The sequence below is a fragment of the Aspergillus costaricaensis genome, assembly GCF_003184835.1.
Source record: "Aspergillus costaricaensis CBS 115574 unplaced genomic scaffold BO79scaffold_39, whole genome shotgun sequence".
Taxonomy (NCBI): domain Eukaryota; kingdom Fungi; phylum Ascomycota; class Eurotiomycetes; order Eurotiales; family Aspergillaceae; genus Aspergillus; species Aspergillus costaricensis.
In genome coordinates, this window is record NW_020291839.1 from 158,124 (window position 1) to 185,754 (window position 27,631).

At 49.1% G+C, this 27,631-nt stretch overlaps 11 protein-coding genes across 11 annotated transcripts; 7 read left to right on the plus strand and 4 right to left on the minus strand.

Moving 5' to 3' along the window:
• Nucleotides 1–3,488: 3,488 nt before the first annotated feature.
• On the minus strand, nt 3,489–5,117 carry BO79DRAFT_157924 (serine/threonine protein kinase SAT4; the record flags this gene model as incomplete). The annotated part of the gene is made up of 2 exons (XM_025678885.1): nt 3,489–3,620; nt 3,678–5,117. The coding sequence occupies 2 exons, from the start codon at nt 5,115–5,117 to the stop codon at nt 3,489–3,491; spliced, it is 1,572 nt and encodes a 523-aa protein (XP_025535395.1).
• Nucleotides 5,118–8,110: 2,993 nt separating this feature from the next.
• On the minus strand, nt 8,111–8,644 carry BO79DRAFT_240419 (uncharacterized protein; the record flags this gene model as incomplete). Its single annotated transcript, XM_025685024.1, has 2 exons — nt 8,111–8,206; nt 8,456–8,644. The coding sequence occupies 2 exons, from the start codon at nt 8,642–8,644 to the stop codon at nt 8,111–8,113; spliced, it is 285 nt and encodes a 94-aa protein (XP_025535396.1).
• Nucleotides 8,645–9,906: 1,262 nt separating this feature from the next.
• BO79DRAFT_240420 (uncharacterized protein) lies at nt 9,907–10,911 on the plus strand (the record flags this gene model as incomplete). The annotated part of the gene is made up of 4 exons (XM_025685025.1): nt 9,907–10,063; nt 10,151–10,216; nt 10,407–10,473; nt 10,595–10,911. 4 exons carry the CDS (start codon nt 9,907–9,909, stop codon nt 10,764–10,766), a joined length of 462 nt encoding a protein of 153 aa, XP_025535397.1. The 3' UTR covers nt 10,767–10,911.
• BO79DRAFT_53180 (uncharacterized protein) lies at nt 10,769–11,213 on the plus strand. The gene has a single exon (XM_025689383.1). The coding sequence runs from the start codon at nt 10,915–10,917 to the stop codon at nt 11,146–11,148; it is 234 nt and encodes a 77-aa protein (XP_025535398.1). The 5' UTR covers nt 10,769–10,914; the 3' UTR covers nt 11,149–11,213.
• Nucleotides 11,214–12,065: 852 nt separating this feature from the next.
• BO79DRAFT_221555 (uncharacterized protein) lies at nt 12,066–12,817 on the plus strand (the record flags this gene model as incomplete). The annotated part of the gene is made up of 5 exons (XM_025683522.1): nt 12,066–12,320; nt 12,357–12,404; nt 12,507–12,524; nt 12,567–12,661; nt 12,745–12,817. The coding sequence occupies 5 exons, from the start codon at nt 12,066–12,068 to the stop codon at nt 12,815–12,817; spliced, it is 489 nt and encodes a 162-aa protein (XP_025535399.1).
• Nucleotides 12,818–14,171: 1,354 nt separating this feature from the next.
• Nucleotides 14,172–14,981, plus strand: BO79DRAFT_290431 (uncharacterized protein). Its single transcript, XM_025688886.1, has 2 exons — nt 14,172–14,571; nt 14,672–14,981. Exons 1-2 carry the CDS (start codon nt 14,370–14,372, stop codon nt 14,836–14,838), a joined length of 369 nt encoding a protein of 122 aa, XP_025535400.1. The 5' UTR covers nt 14,172–14,369; the 3' UTR covers nt 14,839–14,981.
• Nucleotides 14,982–15,289: 308 nt separating this feature from the next.
• BO79DRAFT_53202 (TRAPP subunit BET5) lies at nt 15,290–16,308 on the minus strand. Its single transcript, XM_025689384.1, has 5 exons — nt 16,128–16,308; nt 15,842–16,052; nt 15,621–15,766; nt 15,464–15,552; nt 15,290–15,414 (listed from the first exon to the last, which is right to left on the minus strand). The coding sequence occupies exons 1-5, from the start codon at nt 16,162–16,164 to the stop codon at nt 15,397–15,399; spliced, it is 501 nt and encodes a 166-aa protein (XP_025535401.1). The 5' UTR covers nt 16,165–16,308; the 3' UTR covers nt 15,290–15,396.
• A 390-nt stretch (nt 16,309–16,698) lies between these two features.
• Nucleotides 16,699–20,029, plus strand: BO79DRAFT_202612 (putative calcium/calmodulin dependent protein kinase). Its single transcript, XM_025681658.1, has 6 exons — nt 16,699–17,128; nt 17,265–17,334; nt 17,445–17,594; nt 17,663–18,454; nt 18,513–18,650; nt 18,720–20,029. The coding sequence occupies exons 1-6, from the start codon at nt 17,043–17,045 to the stop codon at nt 19,905–19,907; spliced, it is 2,424 nt and encodes an 807-aa protein (XP_025535402.1). The 5' UTR covers nt 16,699–17,042; the 3' UTR covers nt 19,908–20,029.
• A 1,191-nt stretch (nt 20,030–21,220) lies between these two features.
• Nucleotides 21,221–22,510, minus strand: BO79DRAFT_232285 (putative AT DNA binding protein; the record flags this gene model as incomplete). Its single annotated transcript, XM_025684218.1, has 3 exons — nt 21,221–22,095; nt 22,245–22,359; nt 22,469–22,510. 3 exons carry the CDS (start codon nt 22,508–22,510, stop codon nt 21,221–21,223), a joined length of 1,032 nt encoding a protein of 343 aa, XP_025535403.1.
• Nucleotides 22,511–24,223: 1,713 nt separating this feature from the next.
• Nucleotides 24,224–24,849, plus strand: BO79DRAFT_211319 (uncharacterized protein). The gene has a single exon (XM_025683002.1). The coding sequence runs from the start codon at nt 24,541–24,543 to the stop codon at nt 24,697–24,699; it is 159 nt and encodes a 52-aa protein (XP_025535404.1). The 5' UTR covers nt 24,224–24,540; the 3' UTR covers nt 24,700–24,849.
• Nucleotides 24,850–25,044: 195 nt separating this feature from the next.
• Nucleotides 25,045–26,751, plus strand: BO79DRAFT_240424 (uncharacterized protein; the record flags this gene model as incomplete). The annotated part of the gene is made up of 5 exons (XM_025685026.1): nt 25,045–25,359; nt 25,535–25,631; nt 25,667–25,801; nt 25,840–25,884; nt 26,717–26,751. The coding sequence occupies exons 1-5, from the start codon at nt 25,171–25,173 to the stop codon at nt 26,749–26,751; spliced, it is 501 nt and encodes a 166-aa protein (XP_025535405.1). The 5' UTR covers nt 25,045–25,170.
• Between the last annotated feature and the right edge of the window lie 880 nt (nt 26,752–27,631).

Sequence of the window (27,631 nt, forward strand, 5' to 3'; positions counted from 1 at the left end):
ATGCCCGATGCGGGACGGAATGATGTTCGGAGACGTTCGATTGATTGATTGATTGGCGTGACTGTGGCTGTGCACTTTTCTGCCTGGATCCCGTGGCTGTGTCATGATTATTTACTAAATCTTACTGTTCGGTTGTTTAACTTACAGCCCTACGAAATGGAAAGTGTAAAATTACCCGCAAGAATTTACGAAACAGCCGTTTTGAACTTCCGACTGCCGGTTCTGCTCGTTTCTGACGTCATAAGGCCGGCCCCTCCTCTCTGTGTAATTAATGGAATCTGGCAGCCTGCAATCCGAGACTTCTCCAGACAGATGGGGATGGTGATGTCAAAGAGGAAGGGGGTGGGTTTGGTTTGCCTTGTGCCTGAGTATGACTTTGGATGTAGCTGGAGACGTCATGATGCCAGCCAGATCGAGCGACCATCCTGATGTGACACAAGATACATCGGAGTTTCGATGTCCTGTTGCCCTATGAGGCAATCAGAATGTATCCTACACCATCTTCATGCCGCATAATGCACTTCATGCGATGGCATTAAACTTCATGTAATAGTGTAGCATTTATCTGGAGTGCATTCGAGATTCTGTCAAGTGACAGTAAAAGTTGTAAGCGAAAGTATGGGGTACATGCAACCCTGATCTCGATGTTTGTGGTCGCACAAACATTCTTCACGCTTCCAATACCCCTTAGGCAAGCGCACACTATACAAAATCACCTGCAGCTCGATGCTTCTTATGCCGCGGCTATAGTATACTAGGATGAGCATCTTCTTCATGCGAAGCAATCCGTGTTTATCCGCGTTTGTCGGGATCCGTCCTCTAAAGACCGCTAAAGTGTACCAATGACGGGGCAAGTCTAGTATTGCTCACTCCAGCATTCCTGAAGATAGTGGATTGATTAATATACCGAAGGGATCAATCCTCTTGTAAAACACATTTAGCAGCAACTTCAATGGACCAACCGGCACTTGAAGATTCAAAAGGTAGGTGCTGATGGTATACAATGACGACGGCACTAAATTGACTTCGCAATGAGAGACAATTTGCCAAGTATAATCGACATCGGCATCTCCCTTAGTTTGGGATCCAGACACAAATCCTACTCAATGAGGCTAGTAAGGCCAGCCTTGCATGGCTGACATCCACCTGATTTCCAATCGGGCCTTCAGGTGGGTGTTCCTTACCTTCAGGGTCGTGGTCGTTGGCGGCCCTGGATTGCCCATAATTAGTCTCGGCTTAGGTAAAAAATGGTGCTGCCTGTCCGGGTTGCACGACGTGATCCTTCTGGGCGAGGACAACTGCATAGGGCTGGCCAGACTGCCGAGGGCGGCATTCCACAACGGGATCGGGCAGTGGCTCGAACAAAGGGGGATGAATCATGCATGCTTGTGTTGGGAAGACGGTCAGGAAAATTAGTAATGATACATAATAGAAAGGGAAAAGTGCTTCAACATAGATATGCAGTGTTGTGGTTGTCGTCCAGCGGACAAAACAATCACAAATCTAGTGGACACACAATACCTATCCATTCCAACAGACCAGACTCACCTGCTGAGCGCTGCTGAGCTGTTCGAGCTCCACCAGGCCAGGGTTTCAGCAAGCTAGCCTTCCTCCGAGGATTGGTTCCTATTGAACTACGGGCTCGCGTTCCTTTTTGGGGCTGCATGATGCGCCAAGCAAGCTTGATCTGGCTCGCGTCCGGCGTCCCCTCCGTTTGCAGCTCCGTACGGCGCATATTTCGTTATGATGACCCTTATTGATTGGGCAGCCGGCCTACCTGAGGCACCTGATGCATATGATGCATACACCCTTCTCAGGCGTACCTAGGTACATTAATTGGAGTCTTCCAGACCCCCAGACCGATTCTCTTATCCATTGGCATGGAGTGTTGAGGATTGGAGAATGCTGTGCCTCTTGGCTGCCTAGGAAATCTTGGCATCGATAGAAGTATGGGCCCAAGACAATAGTAAGAAGTCGCTCACGCATCGGCCCCTATGCTAGTTGTACTTTCGATTCAGAAGTCCCTCATGCAAATATTATTGGACGGATCCACACCTTTCACCATCCTGGTGTGAGAATTTTCCTTCGGCTGCTGGAAGAAGGTTGGCCCTATTGCAGACGTCGGCGTGTAACAATTTCCAGCTGTTGAAAAGGGATAGTCAGAAGCCGGCCTACCTTGCACAGGGCCCGTTGCTTGCATGGTAATATGATCGGAAAATGTAGCGTTTTATTCACCCTAGACGTCGACTAGACATGGCGTCAGCAGCAAGTAGAATAGGGGGCAGCCAACGACTGTCGAGACGCACTCAAGAGTCATCATCAGGTATCGGCCGACCGACTGGGAGGGGGAAAAAGTCTGTTTAGTGTGGGAAGCCCCATACTTCCAAGGCCAAGCGGACGCTGCCAACTGTACTCCAGCCGGTCATAGAGCTCCTGGAGCCATCTGCTCCTGGGTCACTCAGAGGTGCTGCAGCAACGACATAGATGATAGTGCCGGCACTAGGTTTGAACCAGAGGTCTGCTAGTAGGGTCGAGTCATGAGTCTGTCTACTCTGGGGGTAGTCATAGGGAGATGTAGGAGGATAGGAAGGCTGATGGGTGGGAAATATCATATACGATGAGGTTAGGAAGGAGCCATCGAGCAATACTTCCTGCTCGTGCGGTGTCAGGCCAACTCACCTGACCCCCGGCCGGCTCATCCCAAAACGTCTCCCCAAAAAAAATGATGCTTCAAACTCAAAAAAGCGCAGGTTTGATTCGTAGATATGATGCGGATGCTCATAGTTATACTGGAATATGTGCTGCAAATGGGTATCCCAAGATAAATCACACCGCCCATACTAATACAACCTCCCGATGCTACATCTCACAAAACCCATAATGCTCCAACACCGTCCCATGAGAATGAATATATGCGCGCCCAGACCCAAAAAGGTGGAAGCCGGCCAGCATGATCAACATAACCCGGGCAGAAAGGGAAATTCCCCTGTCGGTGTTTGTCATTCAGCCACTGACAAGGCCCATTAAAAACGCATATAGGGAATGAGACCAATCAAAGAATGCCTGAGATGCATGAAATGCGAAAGAAAAGGTATCGAACGTAGAAGAGAAAACCATGGCGAACAAAAAAGAAAATGTGGGAGGAATGAAAAGGTGGCTCATAGGTCATGACTCTTCGTTGCATTGGCATGAAAACATGACGACCAAACTAAGCCCATAAGCTAGTAGGCAGATGAAAAAGAAGAAAGACAGAAAACATGCGCCGGTATAGTAGTGTAAAATCAAGGTGCCTCCTTCTATAGAACAGCTCAGAAGGACCGGGAATGAATAAAATAGACAACCCTCCCAAAAGGAACGGGAGAAACACATAAACCACCCGGGTTAATGGTTTTAAGCAGTCGCCAGAGGCAGACAAACAGAAACAGGCAAACCACCATCAGGGATACACAGCCCGGAACAACGTCCGATCAATCCGTCGAGACCATGTATCAGTATCCTTCCTCACCAGCCTTGCACAGCTTGATCTCACGAACCCACTCGGATTTCAAGACTTGCGAGGCGTTGATACGGCGGGAAGGATTGGGATCCAGAATAGAGTAGATCACGTTTCGGCAACGCGCCTGGGAGACATTGTGAGCCAGTGTCAACTTGAAGCGAGGGGTTCGCTCAACACTTACCCGATGCAGAGTTTCAATGGGAGCGTAACCATCCTCATGCTTACGACCCTCCAGATAGCGTTGGTAAAATTCATCCTCATCCTTGCGGGCCACACGCCACAGATGGCGTCCAGTCCTCATGGCCATGTAAATAACACCCGTCGCCCATACGTCCACCGCTCGAGGGTCGAATTCCTTCTCGACGTATTCCTCCGGGGCGATGTAAGGGGCTGAACCACAGAGGCCCGCAGTCATGTGAGCTTCCTTTTCCCATGCCATGCGGAAGCATTCACCATTTCCGAAATCTGTGATTTTGAGAGCTCCGTGGGTGGTCAATAACAGGTTCTCAGGCTTCAGGTCACGGTGGGCAACACCCATTTCGTGCATGTATTCCACGCCACGCATAAGCTGCTTGAAAAAGCAATCCGCCTCGGCCACTTCCAGTTTTCCGGCCGCCAACACGAGGGTATAGAGATCGCCTCCAGCGCAGTACTCCATCACCTCACAGTAGTCACCTTTGGCATCCTGTAGAAGATCAAGGGTGTGAATGACGTTGGGGTGGCGAAGGGAAGAGGAAATGCAAAACTCCGAGGTTAATCGCTTCTGATACTTCTTCGTCGTCTCCTGTGGCCGACGACGGAACTCTTTCACGGCATACAGCTGTTCAACTTTCGAGTCTCTCGGGTCCACCTTGTGGGATATCCGAACAATACCGAAGGCGCCACGGCCAACGATTTCCTGGCATTTTCCGTATTTGTCAACCAGCGAAGCGGTGGCGTTGGGGCCGCCCTTCTTGTCGGCGGCTAGCTTATCCCGTTCGTTTTTAAACTGGTCGATCCATGTAGACATAAGTGATAGCTGTTGCTCGTCCACGTGATCATCCTTCTTCCTGCCACCGCCCAGCATGTCACGTAGTAGATCCGTCAGCTTCTCCTGTCGTCTTGCGCTGCGGAGGTGATGGTTATGAGTGCCATCTCCGGGCAACTCGAACCGTTTGTGAACGGGGGCAGCTTCTTTATTATCTTTGCCATTGCTGGACTTTGGCTTCTTCTCGGCCTCCTCTTTCGTAGACGCCTGTCGCGAGGGGGCTCTGGAGGATGGCTTAGAGTTAGGCTTGGAGGAGGGCTTAGAGGTGGGCTTGGATTGTTTGATGCTGGCGTTCGAGGGAGCTTTGATGCTTTCTGTACTGCTGTCTGAGAAGTCGCGATGCGATTCCTGCTCTTTCGGAGTCGACTTCCCAGTATTGGAGAACATGCGAGAGATGCGATTGGCCATGGTAGGTCTAGCGATCTTTGCGGGGGTGGGAGGAACGGGGAGGACATCCCCGTTCGCGGCGGACAGATTCATGCCCGCTAAAGCACGTGTTACCTGGGGCTCTCCATCTCGGGAATCATAGGATATCTGTGACGCTGTGGTGGAGGAGACTGCGGAAGGTACTGGTGAAGCAGATTGTGGAGTCATGTGCGGTAGTGAGAAATGAAAAGTACACGGAGGTAAAGAGGCACAAGAATGCCCCCCGTGACAAGGTGGGAGAAAATTAAAAGCCTACAGCACGAAGCTGCAAAGGCCAACGACAATGGCTATGGAAAAGAAATTGAGAGATGAAGAAGAAAGTTGGGAGGAACGGGGGGAGAGGAAGAGAGAAAAAAGTTGCGGTGGCCCCAGCCGGTCGTGGTGGTGGCCTGAGGCGACGGGGTTGTGTTCTTCTAGAGTGACGAAAGTGACTTTGGGTTGTGGAAATTACAATAAGACTTTTTTTTTTTCTTCCTTTTCTTTTCCCTTCCCCTCCGTTTTGTTTAGTCAAAGGGTGGGCAAAATTGAAAAGGGAAAATGAACCAGCGAAAAAATAAAAAAATCAGAAAAAGAAATAATAATAATAATAAAAAAAGAAAAATTCAGTTTAAAGAAAAAAAAAATCGATGCACGGCGCAACAAGGCACGGGAATGCCCAGATGGAACGGTACAGACAAGACTAGGGTCCTTAAGAGAAGACTTGGCTCGTTGCCTTGCGAATTCCACTAAAGTCAGGAGGGAAAACAGCTGTTGTGCTGATGAAAATTACCCCGGGGGAAAGGCTCTCGTAAGAAAATAGGGAAGAGTGAGGGAAGAGGGCTCAGCCTAGTCCACCGGGGGTGCCCAGGTTGAAATACCCTAACTGGTACCGTAGTACGCCGCGGGCGTCGCAGGTTGGTGCCGGGCAGGTAACCTAACCTGAAGTATGAGACTCTGGATGATGGAGGCAGTGGTCGAAGTAACCAAGCAATAGTTAGCTGAGGAGCACCTTATGGGGGGGTGGGCTTGCTTAGTTAGTAGTCAGTCCCCTCTTCTTTCTCCTTCCAGCTACCTAAAGGAACCACAGGTCTTTTTTAATTATTTCCCCCATTCGATGGATGGAATGATTTTATTATTCTGCCAATTTTTTTTATTATAATTATGGTCATATTATTAATAATCTTCAAATTGTGGGAACCTGCGTTGACCTCGAATGGATACAAGCCTCTGATTGAGGTTACAAAGATGAGGGACTTTCCCGTTGTTACCGCATGTGGAAGAAAGGATAGCCCCCTCTCTCTGTGTCTCTCTCTCGCTGTCCCCCTCGAGTCTTTGATCTAATCAGTTGGCCGTCTTTCTCTCCTTTTGTGCTTCCCCCAGTGGAATTCCGCGCTTGGGTCAGCATCGAGTAATACCAATAATAATGAAATCAAGGTGAAGAAGGCTCTCGCTACCGCCTCCCGTTCGCAGGTCTGCGTTGGCTTCCTGTTACTGTAACGGTATGGTATCATACAGTTGCAGCCACACTTGTTTCCACTGAACAAAATTCTACTTTGGTCTCCGATGTAGGTATTTGGTTGCGATTCAAGTTGTATTTGATCGGCTTCATTGATTGATGACTTCATATGAAGCATTTTCTTATACCAACACTTGTTCCTCTAAAATAACATCCTGATAACTAGTAGATTTGTGCGTGGAAGAATAGCTGTGACTAGGGTACCTGGTTATGTGGGCAGCAAGTAGTATTCTACGTAGTGCTTGCTTAAACCGTAAATCCGTCACAATACCACAGTGGCGCGGGCGTCTCTGCTCCAGCAGTACTAGTTAAGTGACTGACAACTTACCTCAGGGCTCTCCTGTCCTGCAAGACCAAGTCTCCATCCGCTGTAAGATGTAAGATTAATTCGGAAGATCTTTGGAGCTAATACTCCGTTACTGGGGCTGCTTCCGCGTTCACATTCATCAGCTACTAAGCACTTCCTCTTGTGTTGCTCTTTTGCTAGCGATCCCGATGTCCAGTCGACTGCTTCGTTGTCCCGTCGTCATTTACGCGCAACCACTCAATGTTAGTTAAGAAAGTAACCGACTGTCAACTTTGCCTTTTCGACGTAAATGGGTCCCAGAGCCGATGGGATTGCAGATTGTCACTCTCCCTTTCTCTTTTCTTCTAAACCAGCTTGACTTTCCCCTCATTTTGCTACACGAAAATCAGTCGGATGACGTCCGCCTCGCGACCAGTCTCAGCGCTTGGTCTCGCTTGGTCTCGCACATTCTCTTTTCCCCTTCCCCCCTCCCTCAAAATCATGACGTTTGTGTCATCGCCGTTGTCCGTATCGAGGATGCGATTAGTCACTGACTCCGGAACGACCTTAATTTTCGGATCACAACACTGCAGATGCCGCACAGCCTCAATCCAACCCTCGGTCCCCGCACATCATGGATGGGGGGAGGGGACCGATGGCTTGGGTGGCTCACTGGCTCGAAGCACGAGTGGTCGGATGTTCGACTAGTATCAAGTAGTATAGTACAATATAGTATAGTAAGTTAGTCAGTAGGTAGTAGGTAGGAGTTGGATGCCTGGCGTATTATCAATACTATTACGGTTCCGAATAATACCTATTACATAGTAGTTAGTGATTTAGTATGTATGGAGTAAAACTAGAACCTTGGCCGGAGCTTCGTGTGGCGGCTCCTCACCAGCGTGGCAGGGCGGAGCCACCATCATCTTCAAGTATGACTCTGATTAGTGATGGACTGATAATTAATAAGTTAGTTAGAGCCCATCACTTACTTTGTAAGTTACTCAAGGGTCATGCTACCCGCATGAGGGGTAACATTTCCCCCAAGAAAAGTAAATCATCCATCTAAAACAACACATACAGGTGAAGTAAATCAATTAAGTGGACTGCACCAGAGCGAATACTGTGGTTAGCGGCCAACTTGAACCCTCTTGACCCCCTTCAAAGGGGGGGAAGCATCCACCAGTCGTTGGTTGCATTTCACGGTGGCCTCCTTCTCCATCTATGACCCCATTTCTGGTGCGCGCGCACACTTATGCCAAGCATATATCTTGTCTGCCTACAGCTGGCCATGTAGTGTCTGCTTAATCTCATGCGATCCTGCAGAGTCTTTCATGACAATCGTTGAGGGGCAGAGGGTCGCTAGTAGTAGTTCAAGTGCCACTAAACCAGACGGGAAATACAGCCACTGCTATTACTTAGTTGGGTAGGTGGGCTGGATGCCCTCTCGGTGGCACCGATGCTAGTATTCAGCATATGCTACCACTACTACTATCATACTAGATATGTATGATGTTATCAAAACAGCTCCCCGCGCCAATAATGGAAGGTGCTACATGGTCCTTCATTTATACTTACATACTACTTTTTATTGTCTGGACCACCTGCTGGTAATGGCGGTGCTTCTAGCCAACGGGTTCTATTCTTGATCCGCAGAAAGGTAGCATCTGTCTTTGAAGGCCCCTTACTTGGATGTGTCCTTAGCCTGTGATCAGATGAAGGAATGACTCTCCGTTTCTTTCCTAACCTCTTGACCTCCGGAGCCTTTTCCTTAGTCTGCGATGGAGGCAACTTTCCTCGATGCACATACCTCCATTTGGGTGTCAGAGACTCGAATTGTCCCGTGGGGGGGGGGGGCAAGGTCAGCAGGGTCCAAACTTCAAGGGCGAACGGATATCGAAAGTTATCAAACCTCATATTGTTTCTGGAGCTGATTGAGAAGGAGGAGGAGCAGCAGCAGGCCAGGCCGAGTCGGTCGCCGCCTCTCGTACCCCCAAGCGCTTTAAACAAGCAACTATAGGGTGCAAGTCAAGTAACTCTCAAGCCGTCTAGCGGTCATTGCTCTGCCGAGCATGTCCATCATTGGTATCTCAGAAAGCAGGGTAATCATCTGCAGCGCTACTATTACCTGGCGACCACTCGGATGTGTATTATTGCAACAGACACTTCTGCTATTATGCGGACGGGCTAGCGATGTCTTCCGGCTTGTCGCGACTGAATGAAAGGCGATATCCACCAGTGCGCTAAAAGGTTGCAATGACGTGGGTTTCCCATGAACAGCTGCACCGGACCTCGGTCGTAAAGGTATTAGGTTGGCGGACCTAACTACGATTTAGAGGGTACGGAGTACTACTACTGTGTAGCTGACTGGGTATTAGTGCAGTGGGCAAAGGAAGGTAGGGAGGGTTAATGGATTGACAGCCACCACCCTGGCCCATGTCAAACGCATAGCCCGGATGTTGATTTGCGGAGATCCGCTGATAACCAGCATGCTCCATGGGCATACCTAGCAAGCTGCTTGCTCCATCGAACCGACTGTCATTACTTAGTAGTGACTTACGGAGAGCTAAGATAGCGTCTCATCTTGTTGGGCAAACAAATGTCTCGCAATGGGGCTATTGTCGCTTGCCAGGATTGTTCCACCCAGGGTAGTACGAACGCGAACATCCACACACAGAGAGATTTGGAGCTTTGAAGTTCCCACGCGACGAGGCTAGACTAACTAAAAGTTGGGGGCAGAAGAAGGGGAGTGAAATGGCCTGCAGGAGCTAACTCGACACCATACCAGTTACTGCTAGTTACACACAGTTTACACTCCTCCTCACTCCCTACAGAACACGCAGTATCGACCACTTATAGGATCCACCATCTACCACCAGTACCCGTGTTCCGGGTGGCAGGATATTATCCAGTGGATATGGAGAGGGAGAGGAAGAGGAATAAGTTGAAGGTGCGGCGGAAGCCCCATGCTTTTTTCTTTTTTTCCATTTTTCATTTTTCCCCTTCTCCTCTCCACTACTGCATGATGTATCGACGGGAACACACACGGTGGACGGATCGCGTTCAGATTCAATTAGCACGAGGGATTTTTCCCAGCCAATGATAGGAAGAGCGATCCAACGAGAGAAGAAAGGGAGAAAAACGGTCCCGTCGAAATTAGCATGATTGTCCAGTCCGCGATGCAGCTCCAAGTGGGATGGGATGCACCACACCGAGTGGGTCGGTTCCGAGGACTCTCATGTCTTGTCTACATTACTAGTCCAAGGACACTAAACCTGGCCGAGTCATGGTGGAAAGCTAAGTATTGGAATTTAATCACTGATTCATTCACGTTTAGTCTAGATATTTCCCCTTCCTCCCCGGTTTTGCAATCCGGTGTATAGATAGTACGTACCCTAATTTTTCTACTGAAACCCGGGCAAGGGCTCCATCTTGAAGATGTCCCCGCCAGTGGGGGATGTGACGGTGTACCGATCCAGCTTGGTGCGTGTGTGAGACAGAGATACTATCCAGTTTCTCGCCAGTAAGAGAAAGAGGGAAAGAGGGAAAGAGGGAGAGAGAGAGAGAGAGAGCTGAGCTCTGGATCTTCCATGAGCTAGACCTAAGCAGCTGCAAGAGCTACAGCTTGCCTTTTTTTTTTTTTTCTTTGTTTTTTGGTAATTACAACTAATACGTATAGCTTTGCAGTCCAATCTCGATGGGACGATGGAATATCAGCAATCTACGGAAGTGAGGCCACATCTTCCGTACGTTAGAAGATGCAGTAGTTGATTGTGATTTGGACCGGATCGCTGATAAAACCCATGGATGATTTGGTGGGATCAACCCTGGCTTCGGCTGCATACATCTGCGGGCGCGACCAAAAAGCAAAAAGGTGAATGAACAGATCGGCATCGTATCGCCAGCCAGCTTACTTGCTATAAATGGTTATAATCATCATTTGGTCAATCAGTTTACTGATCAGAGGCAAGAAAACAGAAAAGTAAGTGAGAAACGAGAAAGCATAATCAAAGACTACTACTGTGTAGGTACTACTTAGGAGTAGTACTACTACTAATTGAAGAAAGTTGAACTGGCAATCATAGTTGGGGAGGGGAAAATTCCACGAGGAAAAATGAACGAACGTTCGGAAACGAGGAACAACCGCTTTCCGATACGGTTTCCGGCTAAGAAATACCCACGAGTGGATGTGGATGTTTGTTCCATGGATACGGATGAGGTACGCGTGCAAACTAGTGCTGTTTCTTACTTCCTCCTCCTCATCTTTTTCCTTTCTTTCTTTATCCCTCCTGCCGAAAAAGACCCGGCCGAACCCCAGCCTGGTTATGGATACAAAGATGGAGAATAAGTCCGGAGTACTCCGGACTAGGGTAGAAACGGACTTAGTTAGAAGCAGGGGAAATAGAGTCTGTCTGAGTTGACTTAGGCACCACCGTCGGCCAAATCGATGACAATATGGCAAGGTATTTGTTATTACTACGGGAAAACAAAAGAAACACTGCCAAAGCTAAAGCTAAAGCCTAAGCCTGTCAGGTAGTGAAACCTGGGTATCTACGGAATTAGTAGGCATCTAACTACTAGGTATCTTTCTAGTAAGAGAGGAGAAAAGAGAGACAGCTCTGGGTTGACCGCTAGTATTCCGATCAGACAACCCCATCATTTCATTTCATTTCATTTCCATTTCATCCCGCGGAAACAATAAGGGAATAATCCATCCATGCTTTTCAGCCCTTGTCATTTCCCCTGCGCGCACTGATGGGATGATCGAAACTGCTAGACAGGCGACCGCCACCCGATTGATGAACATGAACATGGATCCCGATGACGGGGATAATAATGCCAGTCAACAAGACGCCGGGGTCCTCGTAATGCCAAATACGGGTGCTGTTCGCTACCTACCCTTCTCTTCTTTCCTCTTCTTCCCCCTCCCCCCCCTCTACCTTCCCTGTAAAGTATGGTGAAGATCCAATCCAGGACCAGCGATCAATTGCGGGCTGAACCATTCTGTGGCGGGAAAGAGTAACTTGCCATGTGGTATGATGATAACGAAATGGATCCCCGAACATCCTTAATTTCATCGTCATGGGTGCATTGCTCCGTATTTCCTCCCCTCCTTCCCCCTCCAATATGCGGGATCCAGACAGCCACCGCATGGTGATCAACCATCCCGTCAGTCACCCTGTAGCTAGGGTACCTAAGTAGTAGAGACACTGAGAAGAGGTGGTCCTTGCGATCCATACAATTGGTTCTATTCAGCAGGAAAATGCAGCATAAAACAGCAGCAGAAACCTGAGCTACAGCTACTCACATCTCCAACTGTTATCTCTACCTAACTACAATGCTTACTTGCTTACTTGCTTGCTTGCTTGCTTGCTTGCTTGCTTCTTGCTTTCGTATCTCCAAAGACGATCTTCCCCTCCTCCCTCCATCTTCCCCCTGGTTGGACATTCCATTGCGGGATATGACTTCACAGGCACACGGACTCCGCGCACCCCGTCCAACCCAACGTTCAACATCCAACAGCGACGAGAATGGAGTCAGTGGTGGCTTGGGATGCGGGTTCATTCGCCCGGATTCCGGTAGCAGTGGGGAGGTTAACTGTTTAGTTTGCTGGTCCTCCTCTTTCTAGGATCCCTCTCCACGTAAACTAGCCGAAGAGAAGCGAATGACTGGACGGGTAAGCCGGTTCAAGCTTTTCGTCGCATCCGCGTGTTCCTTTCCCGAGGCAGATTAAGCTGCTGCTGCTTCCATTTCTCCCCTATATCTACCGATTTACAAGGTGCTGCAATGGCTGTGGGTATGAAACTCTACATGAAGGACGGTGTGGGACTGACTGCAGCAACTCCCGGAATTGCCTGCCCTTCCTTTGCCCGACGATCGGACAACTGCTGCTGCTGCTGCTGCTGCTGCTGCTGCTGCTTTGTCAGGATCGATGTATATGCCCAACTAACTATCTGCTAACTTGCCTAATCTTAACCAGCTAATTGACTAGTTAACTACTATTACTACTAAGTTAGTATGACACTCAAAAGGACAACTCGCACATATGCCCGGCAACACGGCACATCCTCATGTCGAAGTATCAGCTGATTGTAATCGGAGACATAAATCTTGATCATGCGGAGAAGAGACACTTGAGACTGAAAAGAACTGAACAGTTCTAACATCTCGGACCATCGCCTTCATATGTATGCGTTTCTTTCCGACTCCCCGACTGACTCGACATAATGCTTGCGCTCCGATTCAAGTTTGTCCAGCAAATCCGTGACGAAAACAACAAAGTATAGACTTGGCTTTCTCTCTCTCATCCTGCGAAAGTGAAAAAAGGAAAACAGCCAAGCTGCCCGTGCTGTGCAGACCAGAAACGGCCCAAGTTCCTCTGACCGTATCTTCATCAATATTTTTGTTTTTTTTTAAGTTGATCGCCCCGTGAGTCACTCACTCGCTGCGAGAGCTGAGCTTACTTGGCACAAGCACAACTCGTGTTCTGGCGCACGGCTTAAGCCGACCCGTTGAACACAGCCTGCTTCGCTCTCTCTCTCTCCGCGGTTATCCTCGCGCGAAAGGAACGAAAGAAACAGTCAGATGGACCATGCCAAATAGCATTTTTGGAATTAAAAATAGGATTATAATGGAGAGCCCTTATGGTGTATGTGCACACACTCTTGGTACGATGGAATGGATTAGGTAAGGCACTTATAGTTAGCGGCCATCAACGGGAGAAGGGAAGGCAGCGAACAACAACACCATATCCCGTCACGTCTACCCCGGGAATGCCGCCATTGGTGTCTTTCAAATCCCTCATCAGCAAAAAGCCAGGAACACCGAAAAACACGGGTTCACACCGATAGGACCTGATGGAAGAAGGATGGCGGCGGCGGCGGTGAGTGAGTGAGCGAGCAAAAGGTCTGGCCAGGCCGTGGCGAATTACTTCACCGTGAGTCAAGGGCGATGTCATGCCCGCCGTTTGAGCTCATCTGTGGTTGAGATGATATCGAACCAACATGTAGCTTCTAGAGCTTTGAGGTTTCCCTGTCGTGGGAGCCGTTGGCTTTGATGCTGATTTGCTATTTGGGGGTTACTATGTCTGGGTCGCCCGCTGCAGCCGAACCAGCCCTACCATGTGTATACAAACTAACTGCGCAGCAGTAGCAACAAGGACTGACTGAACACAGCATGGCTGCCTTAGACAATTGGCTCCATACATCTACAGTGTACTGTTATCCAAAGATGACGATTGAAAGCCTATCGTGACACCATCACCGTCACTATCCCCACAAATCAATCACCTCATCCCTCTCACAATGACCTACCTGATTGTAGTAGTAGTACAGCAGCAACAGCACTCAATAGATACTATACCCCCCCAAGCAAAGTCTTGACATCAAAGCAAAGAATAGCAACAATGAATTAAATGACATCTTCCCCAAACCTAAACCCAAACCCAATCTTTCATCCCCATCAACCTGACATCAATCTTGCATCAACCCTCCATCACCATAAAGAACCAACTATAAATACCCCCTTGATCACTGCTGCATAGCCATACCTATCTCAAACCATATCTCCAACCAACCAATCTACCAAACCAAATCAACCCATCCCAAGCTAAAAGAGCTACTACGCAGCAGCAACAACCAAAATGTCCAACCAATACGAACGTCAAGCCGAAGACCTCTACGAGGCCGAGAACGACCCGTCCCCGGTATCTGGCACCTACCGGGATAACTCGTACGCACACGAGACGCGATCGGGTCTGAGGAACCAGGTCCCTGTGACTCGGGACGATGATATCTATGAGGATCCGATGCAGCCGCCTTATTCGAATACGGATCAGCAGCTTGGTATGTCTTCCTTCTCCCATTTCATTCCTTTTCATTAAGGAATGATTATGTGGCGGGTGAATGAGTGAATGTATGCTAACAGGTCTGGTTGGGTTTACAGCTCAAGACGAAGACGAGGCCATTGATCAAAGTAATGTGATTAAGGGTAGGACGAGGGGCGCGAAGCCGCAGACTCAGAACCAGTATAATGAGGGCCCTGGTGAGGATGAGTTGCCGGATGAGGTGTTGTATGGCAATGTCGGGACTTCGAGTACTCGGTATGCTTGATTGATTACGTCTTCTTCCGTATATCGTTGGAGTGTGGATGATGGGAAGGGTGTATGAGTTATGTTGTGGTTTTGTTTTTATAATTATGGTTGATGATATGGATAATTATGTGATATGTGTAAATTATCTCTGGCAGAATATGTATGCTCTCAATGTTTCATTTTCGGATATTATATAATGATAAGACGTCAAGTCATAAATTCGTTTGTCCCATACTGACCAAGAGTTTGTGCCTGGTCCTGGCTTGGCTTGGTTGCTGTCAGTGCCGGACGTGGACCGATGTCGGGTTGAAGTCAGGTCTGCGAGCATTGTGCTTATGTGACTCGAGTAACGGACCTGTGGCATGTGTCGATGGTTGACAGTAAGGGACTCCGGGGAAGGCCTCCGCCGCACCGGACCGTTGCTGCACGACGGCACTCTGAGGTCATAGGGATGCAGGAGGGGCTGATCCCGCTATCGCATGGATGCTTGTTTGCGGAGGGTCGACAATTAAGCTTGGGGCTCGCTTCGACTCAGATCCATGAGCGAATAGAGTGTTAATGGAGTTTCAAGTCGGATTCACGACAGAACCCGAGTCTGTTATCGGTTAGATGACATCCAACTAGACAACGTTGAAAGCACATACCACGAACTGCTCCAGAGACTCTTCAAAGAGCTCGTTGTTCACTCCAATACCGCCTGGATGCTCGGCGGGAGATAATGGGTTCTTGACCACTAGAAGTAGAGGTGGTCAGCGTACGGCTGTAGAGGGAGTCATCGTCGTAAGCTAAGCCAGAGCGTACCGTATTCGACGTAGAGATTGATGTAGATCTGCTGCAAAGCAACACGCATGTTTGGACTCTTGAGGTCCGTCAGCATGACGAACTTGATGTTGGTCGGAGTTTCGTAGTAGTGGAGCTTGTATTGGCTCGTGCGGTAGGTAACGAAACTATAAACATGGCCGAGTTGTTAATGGCTGTCCTCGCAGTCGAGTTGTCTCGTCGCTGTGGTGTAGAGTCCTTACTTGTCGTCCTCGCCTCCTAGCTTGCGAACCATGTTGCGCAGGGAGAAAACAGTACCGAAGATGAGTTTGGCATCGTCGTCCGTGGCGCGCGCAGTTTGGCCTAATGTTGCGGGGAGACCCGGAGTAGATGTCTCGGAAGTCGGTCGTGAGGACTTGCTGCCAGTCATAGAGGTTGGGCGTGGGAGCCAGCGTCGATTATAGATGCATTCAGCTAGGAAGGGAGAGACCCGGTTAGCACCATCAATTGGAATGGCTGGGGATGGGTGGATGGATGCGAGGGAGGTACCATGACGATCGAAGATATAGAAGGAGTAAACAACCATGATGCCGACAGGGGAAAGTAGCGAAGATAACGGATTAGAGACGAACAGTCTATATTTGGAGCGTCGCAGAGGTGGCTTGAAACGTGTCTTCCCGACGATAGAGATTCAAGATGGTAAGCCCCAGAAAAGGAGATCGAGGGCGGGTCTGACGGGGGGAAAGAAGGGGAGAAGGTTAAGCTGATCAGTTGAATTAGACTCGGGGATCTTACTCGTGGGCGGTGAGTCGCTCAGATCCACGGATTCTCGATCCAATTCCATTTAAAGAAAAACAACAATCCGATTATATGCTGAACTCCCCTGTTTGAGGATTCCGTTTGTGGTTGATGAGTTGTAGTATGGGGATTATATCGAGCAGATCGTCAAGTGATGCTTTGAAGTTCATTAAATCGTGCCTATCATTATTTCTTCGGGGAAATTCTGAATTAACGCCTCGTAATGCTTAGTATCAGCCTTACATAAATCTGGTGCCCTGGGCATCCACCACTTCTTCAACCACCACGATTTCCCCTCTCAACTTATCTCCCCCGTCGATCTCTTTCAGCTCTCTTCCTCTCTTCGGTCCTGTCTTTTGATCTCGCACCGCAACCTTGAGGAGAAGTAAATCTTTTCTTTCTCCTCCTCTTCTTCCCGGAGTCCCTGTTCCACAGCACTGAATCCTTCTTCAGTCGGTCCCTCTTGCCAAATCTTGACTTCGGCGCAACGGCTGCTTATCTCCATTGCCTCGTAAACCCCGATCTTTCCCCACACTTCATCACAGGCAACCGTCATTTTTCCTCTTCTCGTCACGGCCGACCCAAGTCTGCCAAGTTCCGATCTTTGTGTGAAACACTCGGGACCCTAAATCCTTGCCGCGGTGGTTCTGTCGTCGACATCTTCCAATGGCCTCAGGGGACGCCGAGCTCCCCCAGCAGGATGCCAGCCCGATCACCACCGAGCGGCCACCTCTGCCGCCCTTTCGCTGTGTGTGAGTTGCACTGCTTTGCTCGTCTCATCTTCCGAATCTGCCCTCAGGCCTGTCTCTGGCTTTCTTCAACCGTTTACTCATGCTTCCCGGATGCTCCTACATGGGGATACTGATTCACATCGACTTCGGAAATTAGTTCCACCCCTTCATACGAAAGTCCCCAGAGACATCATCGCCGGAACCCAATAGTCAGGCGTCCAGTCAAGGTAGGTCCTCGTTGCTCTAATAATGCACTCTCATACGTGCTGTTTGATTACCGCTTATGACTACGCCTGCCTCTTCATTGTATAGCTCTTTCGCTAATCGTTGTTACCAGGAAACGCTGAATGCTCGATCCGAGTATTATACCAGCCAGGATGATGGCACTGCTGAGCACCGGATCAATCAATATGTTATCAAACAAGAGATCGGCAGAGGATCATTCGGAGCAGTGCATCTTGCCACTGACCAGTTTGGAAACGAATATGTACTTGCCCCTGCGCAACATCGTCTCGGGTATCTCCTGAAGAAGCTGACCGAGAATGCACCGTTCAGGCTGTAAAGGAATTCTCCAAGGCCCGTCTACGGAAACGTGCGCAGTCGCATCTTCTGCGCAGGCCCCGAGGCCCTAAGCGTCCCTCAGATGGGTTCAACTCCCCACTGCATCGCCGCCCGCCGGGTGGGGATGAGCACAAGGAAAACGCTCTCTACTTGATCAAGGAAGAAATTGCCATCATGAAGAAGCTGAATCACAACAACCTTGTGTCTCTAATAGAAGTCCTCGATGATCCTACAGAGGACTCGCTATACATGGTCATGGAGATGTGTAAGAAAGGAGTGATCATGAAGGTCGGCCTCGAGGAACGAGCAGATCCTTATGATGACGACCAATGCCGTTGTTGGTTCCGCGATCTGATTTTAGGAATCGAATACCTACATGCGCAGGGTATTGTACATCGCGATATCAAACCGGACAATTGTCTATTGACGAGTGACGACGTCTTGAAAGTCGTCGACTTTGGAGTGTCGGAAATGTTCGAGAAGGATTCAAACATGTTCACCGCAAAGTCAGCAGGTTCTCCTGCCTTTCTTCCGCCGGAACTGTGCGTCGTGAGACACGGTGATGTCTCAGGAAAGGCCACGGACATATGGTCTATGGGGGTCACACTGTACTGCCTTCGATATGGCAGGCTCCCATTTGAGAAGGCAAGCATCTTTGAGCTTTACGAAGCCATCAAGAACGACACTGTTGTATGCGAGGGAGAGACCGACGAGAACTTCAAGGATCTGATGTTCCGAATCCTGGAGAAAGACCCGGCCAAGCGGATCACAATGGAGGAATTGCGGGTAGGTGAAGCATGAACGCTGCCTGGACGCCATTATCTTACTCATAGACTGCATACAGGAACACCCTTGGGTGACGAAGAACGGACTTGATCCTCTTCTACCAGAGAGCGAGAACACCGCTGAGATCGTCGGTCTGCCCACAGAAGAAGAGATGAACTCCGCCATTACGAAAACTATTGGTCACGTCATGGCCGTGGTAAGTTAACAATCTCATTCAATATACTACTATCGTGATTGGTAAGTTTCAGGCTAACGATTACAATAGATCAAAGCGGTTACGCACTTCAAAAGACTGATCGACCCGGCAAAGGCAGACCCGCCCATGCAGAGTATACTTGGTCAAGAATACGAGACGCACTTTGTTGAGCCTCCAATGGAGATGGAGCCAGAAGAGAGCTTCACAGCCAGCGGCAATATGCCCATACTCAACAAGAGCCAGAGTCTGAACATGTATAACAGGCGACCTTGGGAACGTGATAACGTGTTGCAAGGCTTCCATCAGCGTCGCGACGATCTAATCCACAACCAGCTTACCGACAGCAGCGAATCTCTCAGCCATCACAGTAAACCCGGACCTGCGCCAGGCAACAACGGCAGAAATGCTTCCAGAATGGAGCCTGAACGGAAAGATTCCGGGTCCATTCGCAGTCACAATATCGCCGGAGGGTCGATTGACGATTTCCAATCCAACTCCAACCCTCAGTCCCCGTCTCCTTTCGTCCCGCTATCCCGGGCTAGCTCGGTCACCACAAAGCGCAGCGTTGAAGGAACCCGTGGCCATGCACGCGATCCTCTGGAGGAGGAATTTCCGTTCCTATACATCGGACCGTCAACATACACCGGCTCGTCCAACGAACCCAACATGGATGCTGACACCGATCCCATCTTCGAAGAACCTGACACCATGATATCTGCCGAACCCGACGAGATGGACATCGACGTATCCCATCCAATTGTAAGCGAGTCTCCCGGTGCCGCGGATTTCGACATCTACGAGACCGCCTATCGACAAGAAATTGAACGCATCCGGACCCGCACACTTCCCCGGCAAGGCACCATTCCTAAGATGTACCTCACCCGCCGCGTGGAAGGACGAGACGATGTGAAGAAACTCGTGGGACAACATAGCCCCGATTCACCTATAGCATCAGGCCGAAAGAACACAGGCCTAAGTCTGAGCTCTGCAGTTAGCGCCATCAGACTTCAATTGGAGCAACAACAGCGACAACAAGAACAAAAAGCACAGCAGGCTGCAGAGAATCAAAAACCGGCCCCACTTCGCCCATCTGCACCATCTGCCTCTGGTGGTATTCCGGAGCCAGTCGCATCGTTGTCTGCGGCGGCTGGCACCACCACGACTAGTGCCCCTGAGACATCTAATCCATCAGATATCTCCTCGACAACCAGATTAAGGTCCTTGCTTGATCGGGTCAGGAGTAGTCAGGACCCGTGATCGAGAGAATGATGGGAGAGGACTGCCCTGGGTATAGGTCGACAGCGGGCAACTACGGAGTCATGTCTAGTATAATAGAAAGGGGGTTATTATTACCGTTGCATGCAGCAGCCAGAAGGAAGAAAACTACCTGGCGACACATTCCCTACTGTACTTACGTCAGATAATAGCATTTCTGACAAGCTTAGATATAGCAGTGTAATGCAAAATCCTTAGAACACTCGGTATGAATAATAATCATGCAACAAGCAACCACCAGCCAGCCACAGGCTCGACGGCGACCCAATACATATTACGATGCACAAATATTATAGTAAAGCAGTGCTGGAGCTAGAGATATTACATCTGACGTCTACGCGTTTGGAGCTGTGCTTAATAGTGCTTGCTCCTCTTCAACTTCTGTTGATCCTCTGTTCGTCTTTCTCCAATATGGCACGATGACCTCTTGAAGAAAGAGCTGAAAAGCTGTACATATAACCTTGTCAAGATCTGATCACTAAAAGAATTAGTAATTATACAATATATTATGTCCTGACCATAGAAGAACCACGCGCTCAGAGACAGCGGAGAGGGTCAAGGCAGAGGAAGAGGAAGAAAAGTTGGCTAGTGGAGAAGAAGCCACAAGCGGAAGAAGAGAAGAATGCCAATAAGGGAGACATGAGGAGAGGGAGAGAGATAGAGAGCACATGATGCAAGGCAAGGAAGTTAAGCCCAAAACAAGGAAAGTCAATATGTCACGTCATATTCATGAAGTTCGTATGAATGGAGACTTTGGAATAGTGCTCCGAAAGCCCGATGATGTGTGCAGATTTCAATATGCATGGAAGATCATCAACTCAGTGCATCATTAAGGTGCATGTACGCATAAGGAAGGAGAAAAAAACGCAGGAAATTGATCAAGGAAAGTGGACCAATCAGGCTTTTGGTGACGAGGTTGACCGACTTTTGCACAGCTTCAGCCAGATACGCGCAAGTTAAGCCAGCCCAGAGATAGTAAAATTGGACATGTCTGTCGGACGCTTCAACTCGGTCATAGGGATATCGATCCGCCAAGCATGAGCAATCAAATTGTCCATCAAGCCGCCCCGCCGAAGAGCGGGACCCCGATGCGCAATAATGTGAGATGGGAAGAAGAAGAAAATAACGTATGAAGGATGTGGCGCGCATTGCCTTGCTTCCTTTACATTCCGATTTGCTTTTCTGGTGAGGGATTCCGAACCAATGCTAACTATCGTTCATATTCAATGTTGCAATTCGTCCGTCATGCCATGATAAACCGGGAAATCGGAGACGCTGTGTGCTTATTCTTCATGTCATTCCGGCCTATTCTCTGGTGGTTTGGATATGGGTAGATCGGAGGCTGGTGTGGGCGGTTCATCTGGATATCTGCTAGTAGGATGTATGAGACTCCTCCGGTTGCTTTGTGAGAAAGGATGTCTGTCCGGTGGGAGAGGCTCAAAAGGCACCCCCGGTTCCCGTCGTATGAGTGGTGTGTCTCTATGACCTAAATGTAGGGTTCCGGGTGATGGCAAAGTCTGTCTCAAATCCGGACGCGGTAGCTCTCGCATCGAAGAGCCTATGTCTTGATTCGGCATATCCCTTGGCCGCTCGTCGCTACTCGGTCCCATCAATGGAATTGGCCTCCCCGGCGGAGGAACGTAGTGCATTTCATGCCGTGGTAATTCCGGCGGGCGACTGCTGCTGGCCTGAGGCGAAAATGACGGCAACCCTGGTGCGACTCCGGAGGGACTAGTGGGCGTAGACGAAACTTTCAGCTTGTGAGATCCAGACCGCCGTGGGGGTGGATACGTTTCTCCACGAGCCTCAGCAGCTGCCTTGCGCCGTTCCGATTCGGCCTTACTAGGCCGTCCACGCTTCCGTGGAGGCTCTCCTCTGGCAGTGACGCTCTCCGAACTTGGGGACAAGAGGGCCGAAGCTCCACTTTCGCTACTGTAAGAAGCGGTGCTCGTCGCAGGGCGTGGTTGTATCGCACGCGGGGCACGAATTGCCCTGTCAGAAGGAATTAGGGGCCTCTTGCGCAAGACGCTACTGCTTTCTAGAGGAACGGTTGCTGGTACGGAGGGTTCAGGGGGTTGCGGGGGAATCGAGCCGAGGCTGTGAGTGACGGATAGTTGAACATGTTGCAGCATGTTACAGAACGCTATTTGACAGGAATTGAGGGAGCGACCTGGACAGAATCGGATCAGCAATGCTAAGTCAACCATCCAGAGCATGAAAGGCTGTCCTCGTACGCAGTCAATGCGAACAGGAAGTGAGTCGCATTAACTCAAGCTGCCCGGGGCAGAGGACAAGCGGAAGGTGCTGGCAGATCTGTACCTGGAGGAAGGGGTATATCCGCCCAGCTTGGGGTAATGTTGAAATCCCTGATCATTCTGACAAGATGGCTCGAAGGCACTCGGGCCTTCTTCAGAATCTCCGTAAGCAGAGTGTACTAGAGCCAGCCATACCTCCGTCAGCAAAAGCACCGGTAATTGCGACGACAGAGGGACTTCCATGCCCAAATCTGTCGTAGGAAGAGGGGCGAGGATTGGAGGCCCTACCTTCTCCTCCTCAGTCCATGGCCTCTCTGGTTGATTCGACATAGCCAGCAGACCATGGAAGTATAAGGAGGCGGTTTACCTGCTTGATGAATGACCAAACACACGAACCGAATGTAAAACCGATCCCAGAATCTAGACTGGAAGCAAGATATAAAGAGTGACGCGTCACGCGACTACGGATGTAGAACAGTCAAGAGCAAAGCACAACGCCAACCAGGTCGACACGCACCAAGCACGAATCGACAAGGGACCGAAGAAACGATAACAAGAAACAAGGGAAACAATAGAAAAAAAAGGAAGAACAGAATTTGCCACGGAGCCTCCCAAACGGAACGATGCGTCTACACCAGTAAGTGTATCAACACGTGGGTTCTTAGATAGAGATGCAAAAGCAAGCTAGGAGAGCAGCGAATAAATGTCAAGAAAGAGGAAGAGGGTCAAAACAATGGTCAGCAAACGAATGAAAGGAAGATGAGCCGATGCACATGGGTTGAATAGCAGACATTGAAAGTCAAATAATCGTTCACTGAGGTAGTGGAACACATGAGAGATCGCAAGGGTAAAAGCAAGAAGACGGCGTAAGGAGAGGCTATAGAAACAAACAACCCAGTAGGAACACCTCCGAATGGATAACAGTTGCCTCTGCAATTTCAGGCCACCGCGTGGAACAAAGGCTTGGGAAAGTTCCAAAAGGAGGAAAGAAGAAGAAAACAAGGGGAATAAAAAAAAAGAAAAAGCTTTAAAATCAAAAGAAGAAAAAAAAAGGGAACGGAGATAAAAATAAACGATGGAACCAAAGTGGATCGTGGCCCTAAGAGAGAAACGTCAGGGCAGTTGGCTGCCGTCGTCGCTGGAGATCGAATGGATTTCTGGAAAGAACAGTTTCAACGGTGCATACTGGTACCACCTCGAGGGTGAAAACGAATGTAAGAAGAGGAAAAGGGGGGAAGAGAGACGCTCGACCAGTAGTGAGGTAACACCGTACCCTCTCAAAAACGTTTTCTAGCCAAACGGACTTTTTAAGTCGGGGCTGCGCAGGAGAGCACTGGTGCAGATGCCAGACATGCGGCCGGTTGGCAAGAGGAAGGCTGCAGGGACTCCTATTCTTTAGTTCCCCCTCTACCTTGCGACCTGCGACTTTTGGAGAGTCGAAGACGAGAAGAGAGCCACAATGGGTCAGAACTTAAGTGACCCGAATCAAGGACAGCGGACCCCAACCTGCCAGAGAGGGACTAGACCGGAAGCTACCGAGAAAAGGATAGTGTTTCAAGAGCGATGGTTTCAAAAATGCCATCAAGTGTCGGTGGCATTCGCAGCAGAGGGGAAGGGGAGAGAGGGGAGGGAAGCCAACCGCACGCTCAACCGGGAGGGGCGCGTTAGCTCTGGAATTTCCGAGCCAGTTCGAATAAGACCAGGAGGGGTGCCAAAAAGCAGCGAAAGGCTAAAGATGCATGAAAGCTGGGAAAACGATGTAAACCCGGACGGGTAACAAGAGCAGGGGGGCCACAAGACCAAAACCGACTCGGCGTGAAGAAGCAATGCAACAACAGCCTGCGGCTACTGCTGTACGCCCTGGCTACGAAATCAGACAAAGTTAAAGTCCTGTGCACTAGAAAAGGGGTGGATAAGTTGAGAAGACGATGGCAAATGAGATGAGAAGTAAAGGAATAACATAAAATGGGGGGGGGGAAATAATATAATAATAATAATAATAAATATAAGGAAGAAAATCGAAGAGGATCGTCTAGGCATATCCAGGAAGGCAAGACTTGCCGCCTCTGGGTCAAGAGGCGTTCCTCTGGGGCAAAAAAAGACCCTCTCACGGGACACAGCGCGTTCTGACGGTACATGATGGGCGACAGGCGATTGATGATGAGTGGGTACGGGCGCCCCAAGATGTTGGGTCAATGGCCTGGAATCGACAGGTTGCTCAGAAATGAAGGCACTCTTCTCCTAAGGGAACGAGGTTCGGGGTTGGGGCCCGGAAGTAGGTAGTGCGGTCGATCCATCCCGACAGCAAATTGTCTCTTGTGTGTCAGTCCGTGTACTGTAATGCATACAGTTACAGGAAAATGCAGAAGCATGCATTGGCCCTATTCACGATAGCGGGAATGCATCCGGCGATGACTGGCAGAAAAATGATAGCAGCGGAGGTGGTTGATAACCGCAGAGTGGGGGTGTTGGGCTCCGCAATAGGCGCGGACGAGAGCAAAATCCTGGAGGCTGGGTAGAGAGGATGGATCCCGTTAGTGCAGAAGGCGATTGAACGAAGGCTGCAAGGATGTTCCGGAACGGCCAGCCCAGACACTAAGCCGTCTGACTGGATACTTCCAGTCCACTCACAGTATTGCTCATCCTGCCTAGCATCGGAGCAGATTGAGTGTATGGTCCAGAGATCATGTTGACCATCTGGATGAAAATTCTCTTCGGAAGCTCAGTAGCATATGAAAAAAGAGAAGACCGACTCATAATAGATGAGAGTCAGGGAACAAGAGATAGCTGCCGGCATTAGTATGGGTTGTTGCGCAGAAGCAAATTTTGCGGTCGTTCTTCTCTTCCCTACTTTTATTTTCCTTCTTTATAAATCCGATTCCACAAATCGCCGTTTCGATTTATTTTTCACCATAATTTTTTTTTGTCCGACCAAATTGGTCGGCACGGCGGGCGCTCAGGGACAAGAAAAATAAACCCATCGGGAAGAGATGAAGCAGACCGACCAGCCGACAAAAGCCTTCCCCCACAAGGCAGGCTGGGCTCATACCACCGCGCTTGTGAACTCGCTAGACGGGCTAGTACTACACAGTACATCGTCAGGTCATCGTGGTGACGATCTAGGCAATGTTGCCGCTGATTTTCATTTGACGGGTCGATTGTCGGAAGGTGGCCAACAAGTAAGTATTATTAGTAGCAATGCGAGAAAGCAAAGTGGTCTGTCTGCACCTGTGCATCGTAACATCGGATCGAGACAGACAATGGCCCATGCACGAGAACCATGCAGGAGTAGCAAAGCCCCGCCAACATGAATCAACCGTCAGACGGTAGTCCACTATAGTCCTGCATGGACAGGTTGTCACTGAGGCCGATGGGTTTCCCACCGGCTCTCTTCGACCTTCCCCGACGAGTCCGAATCACGGTCGTTTATGGCCAGGAATGAAAGACAACCGTATCCATTGATCAACGGACCGTAATGGAGATGAGCGGGGGTTTCGAGGTGTGAAATCGACCAAGAGAACGAAGCACATCGCGGGAAAAGGGGAAGATCGAAACAAAGGGAGTTCCGAGACGAGGAGGACTTGCCTTTGGGGAATGGCAGAGGGGCCTGTGGCGCAGTCTGTAACCAATTAACCGCTGACCGTACCATACTACGATAGTACTAAAAACTACCAGTAGGAAGGGTAGAACCTTCCGGCAACCAGGTAAGCTTACCCTACTTGGCCGCTGTTTGGTTTGGTAAAAAGCCAGCACTTCGGTACCCGCCGCGGAGGTACCGGTGACTTCCTGGCAGGCGGGAACATTGTGGCAGACCCACACCTCAGGTACCCGTAGCGCTTGTAACTAAAGGGAATTCCAGACTGCGGTAAACGCTGGCGAGGGCTTGGAAAACTTGCGGTGCGTAAAATCGTGATGTTTTTTGTTTTTTATTTTTTATTTTTACTTTTCTTTCTTTTTTTCTTCTTAAGAGGAAAAAAAATGTCCGATTGATGAAGAGATTGACTCGAAATGATCCAAATGTATGGACTTGATCTTTTTGATTTTTATAATTTACTACTTATTATGTGTTTGCAGTGTGTATGTCGAAGTATTTTATCATTTAGTCTCTCAATATTCGAAACTCTTGGATCTTGTCTTAGCAAGTTTGACCCATGTATGGCGCTGATGCTGTTCTTTGCACACTAGGCGCCCTAGTAGGTTAATTAACTTCAGACCAACGTATCTTCACCCTCCGCCAGGGATGTCCATCGTGGTCGTAGTAGTATTTCTTAGTATTCTCTTTCCTAATATTAATAATACTTTGTAAACTCAGGCTACAAGAATTCCTTTTCCGTATAGCTAGTGCTCTTTTTATGTGCGTGTGTATGTGGGCGTGCGTATATGCTTTAGTGTCTGTAATTTCTTCACCGTCTGGTAGTATAGCGGAAAAATTCATCTTAATTCATTTAAAGATGCATGACTAGTTAAAGTTTTCGAGGGAAGTATCTAGCATGTAGTTTTACCTTCCTGAAGAAGGCAACTGATGTTATCCACCAGAGAGTACTTGTGTGGAAGAATTGGCCTGCGCTTAGGTGCAAGATCCATGTTCTAAGACGGTCTGCCTCTTCTGCGCACAGATGTGTCTTTTGGCAATCCACCGATACTCTGCATTAGTTAGTAAGTTAGTCGATTCCTACGCTTATTCATTAAGCCCATCACGGTTTCACTTCGGTTTTCTCTTTTCCCTTCTCGTCTTACACACATTCCTTTTTAGTTTTTACATTAAGTAGCTACTATTTGTAATGATGATGATTTCTCATCCTTTTCTTTTTCTATAAGCCCTAAAATGAAAAGCACCCGGGGTTCTGTGTGAGAGGACGGAATTGGCCCTAAGCAGCGATGAAATGCACGCATGTGGATCGCATACCATAATCCTCGGCTATAGGTATCTGCTATCTCGCTATAGTGTGCCGTGTACCTAACGGGGTACACCGTAGGCACAACTCAAGGCCTAAACATCAGTGCCGGTGGGTTTGCTCCGAAAAAGGTACCTATCATGGCTGTTGAAACCCAGACAGGTACTTAGGAGGTACCAGTTACCTCGGAGGCTCTCTCTCTGGGGGTGTGTGTAAGTAAACTAAGTACTCTCTGAAATGGCCCCAAAACAATTCTCCCCTCATCCTGGTTATAACAAGAATGTTATAATACCATACAATACTAGTAGTCTAGTGTAGTACATACACAGACAGGCCAACTCCCTCTGCGGTAATCCAACCCACTTCTATCGAGGCAACACCGGTTCATGCATGGTCATATCCTGATTGTCATGGCTTCAATTTCCCATCATCCCGTCTTACGTTTGACTGGATACACAAGCTCTGTATCACGATTCGCTCTTCCCTCTCTTTTCCCTCACCTTAAAATGCTGAAAGGCTGGGGATCACTGCCAGGTCCCATGGTTCAGACGAAGGT